At 38.2% G+C, this 15,436-nt stretch overlaps 1 protein-coding gene across 4 annotated transcripts in view; it reads right to left on the bottom strand.

The window, feature by feature from the left end:
- EPHA7 (EPH receptor A7) overlaps nucleotides 1-15,436 on the bottom strand; it is a 241,376-nt gene that overhangs the window by 53,713 nt on the left and 172,227 nt on the right. For all 4 annotated transcript variants that reach the window (XM_066608353.1, XM_066608372.1, XM_066608363.1 and 1 more), the window contains exons 7-9: nucleotides 10,619-10,787; nucleotides 10,305-10,413; nucleotides 6,260-6,315 (exon numbers count right to left, since the gene is read on the bottom strand). In XM_066608353.1, coding sequence (XP_066464450.1) covers nucleotides 6,260-6,315; nucleotides 10,305-10,413; nucleotides 10,619-10,787 — 334 coding nt within the window. The remainder of the gene's footprint in view (nucleotides 1-6,259; nucleotides 6,316-10,304; nucleotides 10,414-10,618; nucleotides 10,788-15,436) is intronic.

Raw genomic sequence — 15,436 nt, 5'->3', positions numbered from 1 at the left:
ACCAAGCCTGGCCACTACAATGGGAATGGAGCTGACAGGTGCTTGCAGAAATCAGCTCAGTGCATGAGTGTAGTAGCCCAGCAAAAGTTAATCAGCAGGAGTTCCTGGCGAAAGACCCTTGCTAATCTACTATAGTTTACAACTGGATAGTCACTTTAAACTCTGCTGCATCTGTATATGATTACAAAGAAACAGGAACAGCAAGACCCCCCCCTATATCGTCAACAGATAAGAGCTATGACGTCGCAGCACTTGGCTGCGGTATTGTACTGCGTATCTGGGTACTGGTGTTTTCTGGCGCATGTGCATTTTATGGTTATAGATTTATAATGGAATAGGCGATACTGATATCTTTATGTCAGTGCACCTTGGGGAATGCACAGAAATGTATGCTTATACCTAGGTTAATTTGAATTATGAAAGGTACAGATGTAGAAAAAGTTAATATGACATTTAGTGTATTATGATAAGTCAAGTACTTTGTGCTACGTTGTAAGTAGAGTTATCACTGTGCACCACTCGTGTTGCAGTGTACATTGATGGGCTATTGGTTATGTTATATATGGAAGCAATTTACTTCATCCATTATTCCCAGGTAAAGTAACAAAAGCGATAAGGAAGTTGCAGTGCATGGCACTCTGTAGTGATCAATCTCTTTTTATGTGTATATATGTGAGAATATATGCACTCAGAAGGTGATATGTTTTACCATTGATATGTACATCTGCATTTGGCACGTATACTGTTCCATCTATTAGAATTGATTTTATATTATATTCTCTATAAATTTAAAGTGGTTATCCAGTTGTGAATTATTGATGGCCTATTTTTAAGATCTTTGTGCTTATGCACTGAGCTGATTTGTGCAGAAAACAAACAGCTCCATTCCCACTGTAGTGGCCAGGGTTGGTATTAAAGGCACTGAAGTAAATGGGAACTTGGCCCATAATACCAAAGTTAGTCCCTGCAGTGACAACAGAGCTGTCTGCTTACAGTTCATCATTGGGGGTCCCAGGTGGTTGTGAGAGAAATTATATCCTGTATGATTTAGTTTTGCATTTCAGTCTAATTTTGGCTATGTTAGCAAGTAAAATGTTCTACAGAGCAGGATATTCTACAGAGTAAATTCCTTAGCTTATGTTAATGATGATTAGCTGAGAAGGTCCAGCTTCACACTAACAGATTTGCACCACGGATACGCAGCAAATGCCGTTTGTTACATGCTATGTAAAAGTACTTCTTCCTGCACACTTGCGGAATTGCTTATGATTTCTGCAAGCAGAGAAAAAAATCACAGCATGCTCTATTTTCGGGTATATTCCGCACAGACACTTATACTGAAGTCAATTGAAGCCATCCGACCCACGCCCCTTTGCAATTGATATTGCGGAAAGGTCATGGATTCCGTGTCATCAGCTAGTGACGGTTCAGGCAAAAAAAATCTGTACTGCGCATGTCTAACAGCGAGCCGTCCGGACCATCCACAGTACAGAAAATACAGGTATACGTGGATGCTGGGCACATGGTCGGATTCCCTTGCAGGCTCCAACCTGTTCATGTGCGGGGGGCCAAAGACCGTGTGTCTCTGAGAGACAAGAAAAACAACAAAGAATTCCAGATTTCTATCTACAATTGGGGACAGCGAAGATGAGTTCACAGAAACTGTTACTTATTTACACTTCAAAAAAGAAAGACACTTTGAACCAAATGAATGATGTAACTGTGTTTGGCTGTGTAACCCCCCTTTCTTTTTCTCTTGGAGACCTATTTGTTCTACAAAAAGCTGTGTGAATTTACAATAAAGTGGAGTCAGCATTTGCAACACCTAGTCATGATGTGTAGCCTTTGTTGTTCTCTCCGAGCTCGTACCAACCACACTTAATATGACACCCACAGTATACTAGACAGCGCCAATTGCGCTAACCTGGTGTAACCTTGACAATGTACTATTAATGGCCTATTCTTAGGATACAACTGGACAACACTTAATAAAGATGAATTTTTGTTGCACGTTTATGCTCTCTGTGTGTTATAAATTTGGTGTGGATTATCGGTTTGCTACACAGAGCTTTATACTGATTGGTTAAAAGTCCATTTATTGGAGCAAATTATATTTATGCATGCAACAAGCTATTTCCACTAAACTACTGTTATTCTCAAGAGAATAAGTGCTTTTGAAAAAGTAACATGGTAAATTAAAAATTGGCACAGATATTATACTTATTTATAGGAGTACAGCGAGTCCAAAAAATCTTTAGACCCTCACTTTTTTTTAACATTTTGTTATGTTGTTACCTTGTGCAAATTAAAAGAAAAAAAATCAAGTTATCCCCCATCATCCTGCACTCAATACCCCATAATGACAAAGTGAAAACAGAATATTAGAAATCTTTGTACAATTTTTAAAAGTTAAAAACAAACACGGACATAAGTATTCAGAACCTTTGGTATGACACTAGCAATTTAGATCTGGAGGTCTCCGATTTCTCTTGATCATTTTTTTTTTTTAGATGTTTCTACACCTTGGAGTCCAGCTGCGATAAATTCAGTTGATTGGACATCATTTTAAAATAAGCAGACTCGTCTATATAAGGTTTTACAGCTCACAATGCCAAAATCAAGCTTGAGGAGGGAAGAACTGCCTATAGAGCTCAAAGACATAATTGTGTAGAGACAGAGATCTGGAGGAGGCTACAAAAAATTCAGCTGCATTAAAAGTTCCCAAAAGCACAATGGCCTCCATAATTTTTAATGCAGGAAGTTTGGAACAACCAGTGCTGTTTTAAGAAACCTATGGTCACTCTGGCTGAGCTCCAAAGATCTTGTGTGCAGATGAGAGAAACTTCCAGAAGGTCAATCATCATTGCAGCACTCCACCAATCTGGGCTTTATGTCACAGTGGTCAGACGTTTCTCCTCACTTAAAGACACATGAAAACCTTCCTGGAGTTTGCCAAAAAGCACCTAAAGGACTCTCAGACTGTGAGAAACAAGATTCTCTGGTCTGATGAAACCAATATTGAACCTCTGGGCCTCAATTTTAAGCGTTCTATATGGAGGAAAGCACCTGCCTAATACCATCCCTACAGTGAAACATGGTAGTGGCAGCATCAAGCTGTGTGGGTGTTGTTCAGCACCTGGTGCAGGGAGGTTGGTCAGGATTGATGGAAAGCTGAATGGAACAAAGTACAGAGGTATTCTTAAAGTTTGCCTGAATTTTCAACAAGTTTTCTAAAATATACCAGGTTCTCCTTACCCTCTCATTTGCTGCTCTTTGCACCCTCTTTCATGTCTGTAAATTCTGCTTATCAAGTGATCTTCCCCATTTTTCAGTTGTTCTGCTGTTTGCCATCTACTATCAGGGAGGGGGCACGTAGCAAGCATAATATATGCCAGTAGTTCTGTCCTGACTTCCTTACTCTTGCTTCCCATGCTGCACTGCATTGTCTGTGGTCAAATCAGTAGGGGGCAGTATCTACATGCCTACTACTCTGCTTTCCCAGGAAGATTCAGGCATTCAGAGACATTTTGGCCAAGTGATAAGAATACCCTTTATAATGTGTGCGTACACACATACATGTTATAACAGCAGGAGAGGCATGGGAGCCTCCAGTGAATATAGCACCTCTACATGTTGCTATGGAAACATCCCTGTGCCCTTGTTACAACAGAAACTCTATATCTAGCGACAAATTAGATTGCAGAGAAGCTGTAAGGGAGACTCCTAGTGGCAGCCACTTCAAACATGATTTAACCCTTTCCAATCCACTGTCTGACCTCTGAAGACATTATGATTTAAGGCTGTCCAGCTCCGATGTTGGAAGACATCCGTCGGGGTTCTCTTACTGTATATTGCCAGCCCCATTGCTGTCGGAGCCTATCCAACATGTCACCTCATGCAGTACTGGCTCTAGCCAGCATATAGCGCTGTTGCTTAACGGCAGAAAAAGAGTAAGCCCCCTAGGAAAACTAGGATACAAATTGGATTGGAAAGGGTTAAAGTGGTAAAGCACCATCATTTTTAATGCTGGTACAGAACTGATGAGACTAACACAAGCTAGTAGAGGAGAACAAGTTGTCTGCAAAGTTTGTGCCCATTTAATGAAACCTGATCCCAAGAGCAAGGGACCTCAGATTGGATAGAACAAAACAATGACCCCAGAGATACAGCCAAGACAACACAGGTTGGAGCTTAGGAACAACTCTGTGAATGTCCTTAAGTGGCTCAGCCAGAGCCTTGACCCAATCGCACACCTCTGTAGAGACCTGAAAATAGCTGTCCACTGAGGGTCCCCATCCTACCTGACAGATCTTGATAGGATCCACAGAGAACAATGGCAGAAAATCCCCCAATCCAGGTATGTAGCATTTGTGGCATCATGCCCAAGAAGTCTGGAGGCTGTAATTACTGCCAAAGGTGCTTAAATTCAGGACTGACTACAGGGTCTGAATACTTAAATCAATGTAAAACATTAATTTTTCACTTAAAAAAAAAAAAAGATTTCTAACATTTTGTTTTCACTTTATCACTATGGGGTATAGCGTGCAGAATGATGGGGGGTGGCTTTTTTTAAAATTTGCACAAGGCCACTACATAATAAAATGTAAAAAAAATAAAATAAAACTTAAAAGACTTTCCGGACCCACTGTAGATAGGTGTTGATAGTATACCAGAAATCTTCTAGAATGTAAATTAGAAGTGCAAGTGGTATAAATGTTCATATTTATTTTATATCACTATGAAGCTCTGTATTGTACAACACTGTTTGTAAAGTGAGTATTGTCACAGACTTATTGGTATTAATCCAGCCATTTATTAATTTCATAAATATAAAAAAGTTAGATAAAAAAGGAAATTATTCGAGTGATCTTCCTACTATTACAAATGAGCGTGGTAATGGTAGCCTACGATATCAGCAGTTTCTAATTCTGATCATAAATATAAATGAATTGCATCCTTCATCTAATTTCCATGTCCTCATTTTGTCTTACAAGATTGATGCTCACATCTATTGTCTGTGCTCTTATTTGTAATTGCTTCAACTTTCTGCAATGCTTCTCAATTTTGAGTCAAACAGCAAACTACAGTGGAACTGAAATAATGAACTAGGCCAAAGTCAAGCAATAATGCTGTATGTCAGTAGTTACCAACTGCACAATCTGCAAATCTATAATTTACATATTGCAAGTTGTAATAAATCTAATTAGGCCTCTTTCACACAGGTGACAGCAATATTGCCGTGAGAAAAATCACAGCGATATCACAGCTGTGTTCTGTGTGACATCGCTGCGTTTTCTAATGGCGATATTGTGACTTTGTAGCAATCTTTTGCCGGGATTTTTGGCGGGGTTTAAAATATAAGCCCTACCCCGAAAATGAGCCCTAGCTGCATTAAAAAAAAACAAAACACAAAACATTACCTAACAGGTCCATTCCGCCAAACTTCCCTCCGGCAGTTCTGCGGCACTTGTTTGTAGTCTTCAATCAGTGCTTTCTGGTCAGGGGGATCATAAATCCCGCCTCCAGGAAGTGCTGGCTCTGATTGGTTCATCGAGCACTTCAGTGATTAGCTGAGCCAAGGCGCTCGAGAACCAATCATATTTATTAAATGCGATGCATGTGATTTGTACATCGAGATCTGCAGTGTGATACGATGCAACACAAAGGAAGGCTCCACAGGGAAACATGGGCTACAAAACATCACAAATCATATAAAGCATGCCGCAATTTTTTCTCCCACAATATAGCAACCTACTAAAAATTTCTAATGTGAAGGAACCCATTGGAAAGCATGGGCTTCACATACATGTAATTTTAGTGCTGTTGCATTGCGAGAAAATCACACAATTTTGTCGCCCGTGTGAAAGTGGCCACAACTGCAATGGGACAAAAGAGTTCTGCATTAACAGCTCCACTTTTACCCTTCAACTTTGATGACTGACATGTGGATGTGGAAAAACAGCACAGGTGAAAAGCAAATTGCCAATTGACCTTCAAATTACTGAATCTCATAGGTATGTGTGGGTGGGTGTATGTATGTTTGTGTTGGGAAGGAGGGGGCGGGGTGTCTTCAAAACAGTGTGAAAATAATCATAGAGGTGAACAATGTCACTACTTGATATACATGAGCAAAGTCAAGGTTACTAGCAACTCAGCGGGTTAGCTTTACCTTGAAAATGTAATCTACACACACATATCATCATCAACCACTAAAGTTAGTAAAGAAGGGTTTTTCAAAATATAGAAAGGAAACACTTACAATGAAAGTATAGCTCTTCATCTCCTTCTTGGTCAGCTTTGCTATAGCCACAATGCCTGTGAAATATACAATTAGAAAATACAAAAATAATTTTATATACATTTTCTTAAACTATAGTATACAGCACATACATATAGAGCAATACAGTATCGCCAATAATGTTTTGCAATTTTATGTTTTGCTATTTTGGCTTTTTTGTTTGCAAAAGCAGCAACAGGAAGTGCTACCATGTCATTTTTGAACTACAGTTTTGATTGGCTTCTCAGAAACTAATGATGACAATTAAAATGTGAGAACAGTTATGTCTGAACTACCAAGTAGCATTTTTTGAACATTATAATTAAAACATTTTGCAGTTTTTTAAAGGGGTATTTTCTACATATAACTTACAGTGAGCCTACAATTAATCTATGTTCTTTAAAGGGGTTATCCAACCTCATGAAATTGAAAAATAAAACATGCCTTGCATGAAGACATACTCACTGGTCTCTCGTGAGAACTTTTCTGTGTTTTAAATTCTTATTCTGACATGCACTCCTTGTTTACTTGTAACACTAGTAGTTTTAATAAAAATCAAGTTCACATTGTTGGGGCATGTTATATAACAATTCTATTTTATCTTGGATCTTTAATAGAGATTAAAGATAAAGAAGTTAGAAGGATTTTAACCCTTTAAGAACATAGCCCTTTTTTTCCATTTTCATTTTCCCCCTGCCTTTTAAAAAATGATAACTCTTTTATTTATTCATCTCCGTCGCTGTCTGAGGGCTTGTTTTTTGCAGGATGAGTTGTATTTTTAAATGCCATTATTTAATGTACCATTCGATACATAAAATGAGACAGCTCGGTCTGGCCGAAAATGTATGCAACTGGGTAAAGAACTGGCTTGGAGATAGAAAGCAAAGCATGGTAATAAATGGTTTATATTCTGATTGGGCCACCGTTGCTAGTGGGATGCCACAGGTTTCAGTACTAAGCCCCATTCTGTTCAATATATTTATCAATGACCTGATAGAGGGGCTGCACAGCAAATATCAATATTTGTAGATGATACAAAATTATACAAGGTAATTAACACAACAGAGGACAATGTACAGCTGCAAATGGACCTAGATAAGCTGGGGGCTTGGGCAGAAAAACAGCAAATGAAGTTCAATATTGATAAATGTAAGGTTATGCACACCTATATACACTTAATGGGGTACTGCTAGGGAAAAGTGAGATGGAGAAAGACCTGGGGGTACTAGTGGATTGTAGACTAAACTGGAGTAATCAATGCCCGTCAGCTGCTGTAAATGCAAATAAAGTACTGGGGTGCATTAAAAGAGGTATAGGGGTGAGGGCTGAGAACATTATTATTCCACTATATAAGGCACTTGTCAGGCCCCACATGGAATACTGTGCACAGTTCTGGACACCGGTGCTCAGGAAAGATGTTGCAGCACTTGAGGAGGTTCAACGAAGGGCAACTAAATTAATAAACGCAATGGGAGGACTGGAATACCCAGGGAGGCTATCAAAATTGGGATTACTCACTATGGAAAAAAACAACGGCCAAGGGGTGACAAAAAAAACCTATGTATAAATACATTAGGGGACAATACCCAGGACTATGACTAACAAGAGGGTATCCTCTACATCTAGAAGAAAGAAGGTTTCATAATCAACACAAAAGGGGGTTCTTTACTGTAAGAGCAGTGAGACTGTGGAAATCTCTGCCTGAGGACGACGTGATGGCAAAATCGATAGAAGAGTTTAAGTGGGGACTAAATGTCTTTTTAGAGCACTTTGATGTTACAGGAGAAAGGCCATTTACATGGAGTGATGATTGTGCAAAAATCGCTCAAATGACAGTCTGAGTGACAGTTTTGAGCAATCATTTTTGCATAACTCTAAGTAGCTAATTAGCTACTTAAGAATTATGCAGGTGGGGCAGGATACCGCCACGACAGCTCTGAGAACAATGCAGCTGTTTTCAGTATGCAAACAGCTGCATTGTTCTTGACGCATTCAGCTGGTATCCCGCAGAGAACTGTCAGTAGGACACCAGCTGAAAGAATGCTATCAGCACCGTTCGCTGAGATATCAGCGTGCGGCGCTGATCAGGCTCATCACAAATTTTTTGCTGGCTAGAAATGAGCGATGAACGAACATTGCACAATGGCCGTGTGTTTAGGCGCAACGATTATTGCTCAGAAAACAGTTTTTGAGCGAATTTTGAGCGATAACCGTTTTGGCTAAATGGGCCTTAAAACTATACTGTACTTTGGTGCGGATTCCTCAACCAAAACTCAATAACTAGTAGGCAGAGTTTGAAACTGGCCTTGCTTAGGAGAGACCGCATCACATTTTCAAATGCATCCAGGATTATTACAAAAAACAAGATGCAACTGTATGTCTACTGTATCCTGTTTTTGATTGATACATTTTTGTTTATAATGCTGGTGGATATATTTTACTAAAACTATGGAAGCATATTCCTAGTACCATATTTATGCAGTAAACTCATTTCTTGTATTGTATCTATGTAAGAAGCTTTGTTCTGTTATAGTATCTATGTGGTAAGTTTGATTTTACTATATCCAAGTAGTACTTTTGGTTCTGTTCTTCTATCTATGCAGTCAGCTTGGTTGTCATACCTTATCTGTGTTGTATCTATGCAGTATGCTAGGTTTGAATATCATATCTATGTAGTAAGCTTGGTTTTGATATAGTGGCTATTTAGTAAGCTTTTTCTATTGTCGTGTCCTTCTCCCCAATGGAAACCCATACATTCTCAGTCAAGCATATATGTGTATGTGGGAGTTGGGAGAGATAACTGTTGGTCTAACAAGCATTGGACTGACAACTATATGAAGCATATGGGTAGCAGCTAGAGATGAGCGAACCTACTCGGCCACGCCCCTTTTTCGCCCGAGCGCCGCGATTTTTGTGTAGTTGCGTACTCGGGTGAAAAGATTCGGGGGGCGCCGTGGGTGAGTGGGGGGTTGCAGCGGGGAGTGGGGGGGGGGAGAGGGAGAGAGAGAGGGCTCCCCCCTGTTCCCCGCTGCTACCCCCCGCTCCGCCACGCCTCCCCCCCCCCGCCCCCCCTCGAATCTTTTCACCCGAGTACGGAAGTACTCGAAAATCGCGGTGCTCGATCGAGTAATTACTCGAAACGAGTATATTCGCTCATCTCTAGTAGCAGCTTCGACCTAATTCACCAATAGAAGAGTGAGCACTAAATGTGCCTAGGATGTCACTTCATTGCTGCCTCACTCAGCCTTAGGTTGTTAAAGTGGCTGTGTGAATAAAAGAAAAAAATTAATGGCTAGACAGCTAATAAAATAAAAAAGACCACATACCTGTCTTCAACCCCCCGGAACCCAGCCGAATGGCCCCTGCTGCTCTGTTTCCATCCCTCGTCATGGGCGGCCACCAGAAGTCAGGTGACCGCTGCGGCACCTTCCGAACTCCTGGCATCAGCACTCACATCCTTAGCATCATAATGCCAGAAGTTTGCTGTGACCTCTGACTTCCGGCAGCAGTCTACAGGGCAGAGGAAGCCACTCAGCTCAGTCCCAGGCGGCTGATGACAGGTGAACATGTGGTCTTTTTTATTTTATTTCCTGCTCATCCATCAAAAAATGTATTCTTTTAATCACACAACCCCAAGAAATTTCCAGATTGGAATTTATAAATATGATACAGAATAGTTCATATATAGTGATGTCCATCTATCCCTGGTCAGAGTAAAGCCTGCTATGGGCACATTCTCCCAATGCCCACTCGTTGAAATGCACTTACTTAGCATCTACTTAGTGCCCAACCTAATATTTTACTACGTTCTGAATGGGGCCAATTTTAGATTCCTTTCCAGGGCCACTTCCCAATGCGCTCCTGCATAACATTCACAGTGACAAACTAAAAGTCATCATGAAGCCCTCAGCTAAATGTAAGATAAATTGTACTTTCACATGTCTCCGAGTTCATTCAGCAATCACTGAAAGTTCTTCTTATATTTTAGTTCCCCCAATTTGTTTGCCAAAATACACACAATTATTACCTTCTTCCGATGATGAAACCAAACACCATGAAGACCAGAATAATAGTGCCTGCCACGGCAACCACTGCAATAATAATGACAGGGTTCTGCTCACTGGATACAGCAGTTGCTGTGAAAAGAGAAACCATATAATCAAAGCAGAAACTAGTGAAAATAATTTATATATACACATACATTTATACATACATACACAATGTATTTGTTATATGTTGTGATAGAGCACATTCATAGAATACAGCTAATCTTTAGCAGTTTTCAATATATAAGATACATGACAACTGTATTTTTTGCAGAGATAAAAGTGAAATCTTTACCAGTAGCTTCCTCCAAGGTAGTGACATCGAGCCTGGGACTATACATTCCATATCCAGCAGCAGTGAAAGCTCGAATTTGAAACACATAAACTGTTCCAGGTCGAAGGTTATTGACTGAAACTGATGTTAGTTTTGTTTTCAGTGTCGAGTACGTACGCTCCTTTTGATCCTATGAAAAATAAAACACAGTATATCATTGACATGCTTAAAACCCATCTAAAAACACCTTAAACAAATGTAATTCAAAGCAGTAACTAGATCAGGCAAGTCCTTCATTGCCACAAAAAGTGCATTTGTTGATTAGGGTTGAGATGTAACACATGGCTTAACGGCTCAGTGAGGAGATGGAGGTTTCTGTCAGGAAAAGTTGTTTTGTATCTTTCCTGAGAACCTAATGTGGTTAATTGGGTAATATTATAGACAGTGAATGTCAAGCACCCAAAAGGTGATGTTGTACACAGTAGGCTGTTTATTTTTAGCCCTTGATTTATTTTAATCTTGTTTTGGGTTCACAGCAGGACATCACTTTAGCGAGACCTTGTCTAATGTTGTTTTTCTTTAGTTTTGAAGCAACAATAGATTTATAGTTGCAAGAGGTTTTGAGGGTGAAGGTTGAATGATTGTAAAAATGAAGAGGCTTGAGTAAAACTGACTCGTGTAGGAAACAGGGTTGTGATATTGAGATAATTGTGATGAATTTCATTGTGATGGACACAGCAGGTGCCAGAGAAACCAGAGGGTTCTACAAGAACATGTAATGAGTAGCTCTATCTTAACAGATTTCACTAGATGGCAGGCGGCACGCTGGGAGTGAAGCCAGGCCTAGCAACAAATTATATGGTTTATGAGGTAGGAGAAGTGTTCGGAGAAGTTTGTGTTCAAGAGCTGATTTCTCAAGGATAAATATGATGGGATCAGGCTTAACAGAAAATGGGGATATTCCATTAATCAGAGTGGTTGAAGAGACTAGGTAGGATGAGATTTAATTTAAAGTAAATAGAATAGATAAAGAAGAACTGGATGGAACAAGACTGGCAAGTTTGAGAAAGAAGATTAATATAGATATGTCTAATAACAAGAGCTTGGGATACCTCTATAGTAATAGCTTTTATGCCTGAGTAAACCATTAAAGGCTAAAATTAAGCCACTGCTAATTAGAAACTAAGGAGAATTCAGAACACTGCAGTTTTAGAATATACAATACTGTAGTCCCTTCTACGGCTGGCTGCACTAATAATCTGTATATTGATAAAACAGCTGATGACAATGTAAGCCTTTCTGAATGAGCAAACACAGCAATATTCAGGAAAACTCGAAGATTATACCATCTATTGAGTTAATTGTTTATGGTAGGGCTGTCCTGCTTGCAGTAATTCAAAACTTTTCTTTGGCCCCTGCTTTGCTAAGAACTCTGGATGATAAGAATTGTTTATTATTTCTGAAAATAATTGGATGAGATTAGTGTTAAAATGCATGGTACTTTTTAATATCCTTCAGTGCACTAACTGATTTTTTTTTGTATATCACATTTACTGTAGCATTGTACAGCTATGATAGAAATTACAGACATTACAATGATATTACTGGTTTACAAATCCACAATTGAAATGGTTATCATGAGCCATGTGACACTTCCATAAATAAAATCAGACACAAATCAAACTTTGTGTATATATATCTCAGAATACATCCCAGTGACAATATTTTTAAATCTGCCCCACAATGTGAGGTTACTGTAATGTTACTGAAACCTCCCCCGTCTATTATAGAAGGATCCTTTACTGTGAGAAAAACGTTAATACCATCAGCACAAGGTGTGAAGCATAATTCTGTATATCATATTGACCATGTCAGGAGACCCATAAGCCAGCCACACAATATGCTCTGGCAGAGCATGTATGTTTATTCGATAGGTGGAAGAAGACAAGCCACTGCTAGATATCTCTGGAGCTCTTTGAACTGACAATTTATCTTACATTATCAACTGATCCACCTAGATTTTTCCAATATGGATGAGAACAAAATACAGACCTTGGTACAACTTCTCTTAAATGCTTAAAACTATAAAACCATAGTGCATGGAGATTAGCAGATTTAATTTACAATCTTGAAGGAAAATGTGAGTAGCAAGAAGCTAAGCATGATTTGTAATGTAAGTATATTCCAAGATCCCCATTATTGAAGTCATAACTGCAGCATTCTCTTTTAAATTATAAAAGTAATAGTTTTTACTACCTAGATTAATCTTCTGAGTTTTCTCACAATATAAGGTACTGCATTACTGCATCACCCTCCTATCTTGGCAGAAGTAGTAGAAGTTCATCCTGCTATTCCTGGTTCATAAAAAGGATGCTAGAATTACAGCGAAGATTGTCAAATAGAAGAGTTTAGAATGAACCTGACTGCATGACTATGAAGCTGTACATGCAGCTCGGTGTGTGAAAAAAGCTGGTTGTAAACACCTATATGCACTGTAGTCACAGCAAATAGTGGTTTTTATCCAGCATTTGTTTCCCATTTATGAAAACTGGCTCAATACAATATTTAAGGATAATGAGACTATAAACGGTTTTTATTCCTTTTTTTTTTGCATGTTCAACATGAGGATGCTTCTTCCAAATTACTTTCCAACTGAAACAGGTGTAAGGAACTTGTAAAGTGCTGTGGAATATGTTGGTTCTATGGGTCTATATAGCGGTTACTAATATTATTAAATTATTATCATTGAGTAATGTTTTAGTGTATCTAGATTCCACCTAAACAATAGTAGCTTGAGGTAAATATCATAACATATCTATGTATCCAGATAATAACAACAACACAAAAATAGGCCCAGAAAAATACACAGAAGTAGAAATTCATTATTTTTTTAATTAATTATACATATTTAAAATTAATAAGACAGTAGTAGCAAAACCCACGATGATACACACATTCCCAATGATCTAGATACATGCAGTCAGAATAGTTTCACATCTGCATTATGCCTCTCAGTCCTCATTTTTTCTTTATGTTTGTTTTTAATAGCAAAGAAATAGAATTAAAACAGAAATAAATGTTTCTATTTTTTCCCACTGATTTCAATTGGTTTAGAAAAAAAAAACTTTTCAGTTTGCTTCCATTAGGTTTTCATTTTCTTTTCTCAACTACACAAATGGCTCTGCAGACGTTTATTTTTATTTTCATTCTATTTGTCTAATTCAAATTTGACCTAAAGTCAAAAAGCATGTGTGAACTCACCCTCAAGTCCACCTGGAGCCCAATATGCATAATAAATACTCCATATAATAGCCAGTCATATATATACATAAAATCCGTAACCTGTATACAGACCACAGAGATGTCAGGTCCCAATGCGGGTTTCGCAAATTCCCCAGGGGGTCATGTATCTAGATCATTGAGGATGTTCAAATAATCATGGGTTTTGCTACTATTGGTTTACTAATGTTATTGTATGTATATAAATTAATAAAGATGATGAATGTATCCTTTTTTTGTGTTATGTGTTTGTGTTGGTGCTGTAACCATGTACCTGGGTTAATGGCACACGAGCAGGGTAGCACTTTTTCTCTCACCAAGAGAATACACAGCTTTTATAAAATAGTGAACAATTAAAGCATAAGGTATATTTGAGTAGTATATACATTCTCATGATGCAATGACAAAGACTGTTTGCACTGTAATGACCAACTAATTTTTCATAGTCAACATATCAGGGCTTGCTTTTTATGGTAAAAAGTTTTTTTTTAATAATTACATCATTTTGTAACTTTAACTTTTGTTAATTCTTTTTAAGAGGATTGGGAAACAAAACTTGTTTCTTTTGGATTTAATTTTATGGTGCTCAACATGCAGAATAATGCAACAACATTATTCTCTGGGTCAGCACAATTCCAGCGATACCAAGTTTATACAGTTTTTTTGTTTTGTTATTTTGTACATTTAAAAACTATTTTTTATTTATTTGTTTTTGTGTTGCCACATTCCAAGAGCCATAGCGTTTAAATTTTTCCATCTATAGAGCTCTAGAAGGGCTCGTTTCTTGTAGGATGAACTTTAGTCTTCATGTATCTAATTTTTAATTGCTTTTTATTTAATTTTTTTAGAGACAAGGTAAACAAAATCTGCAATTCTGACTTTTTTTTTGTTTTTAACGGCGTTCACAGAAATGATATGTTAAATAATATGTCTTTCCCAAATTAATATAGTTTATTTTGTGTTTGTTTTGCAACATTCAAAGACCCATAGTATCTCTTTTTTTTTTTTCGCGCTGTGTGAGGGTTTTTCTTTTTTTTGCGGGATGAGTTTACATTTTAATGGTACCATTTGTTGGTCCGTGTAACATTTTTATCACTTTCTTTTTCTTTTTAAAGTTAGATGGGCAAGATTAGCTATATTCGCTATTTTTTATAAAAATAATGTACTTATATTTTTTTCTCTGGGTTACTACAAATGCGGTGGTCAAATTTGTTTTGTTATTTTTACACAGTAAAACACAAAAATGTGGGGTTTTGACATTTTTATTTTCTTGATTTTACAATTTTTTATATACTATAACCTTTTTTTTGTCACACCAGGAGATTGAATATCACCATCTGTTATCATTCTTATAAATACACTGCTATACTTCAGTATAGCAGTGTATTATAAAGGCTATGAAGCTCAGCTCATAGGCCTCAGTAGCTAGCAGATGTAGAGGTTATATTCAATCCGTTGGGTACCATAGCAAGCCATCCAGACCCAGCAATCACATTATTGGGGTTCAATGGCTGACAAAGGGAGCTGCCTCCCCCTGTCAGCCTTTTACATGCAGCAGTC

Source organism: Eleutherodactylus coqui, chromosome 1, assembly GCF_035609145.1.
Source record: "Eleutherodactylus coqui strain aEleCoq1 chromosome 1, aEleCoq1.hap1, whole genome shotgun sequence".
NCBI classification, from domain to species: domain Eukaryota; kingdom Metazoa; phylum Chordata; class Amphibia; order Anura; family Eleutherodactylidae; genus Eleutherodactylus; species Eleutherodactylus coqui.
The sequence above is the reverse complement of the archived record's forward strand: the minus strand, read 5'-3'. Positions and strand labels throughout refer to the sequence as shown.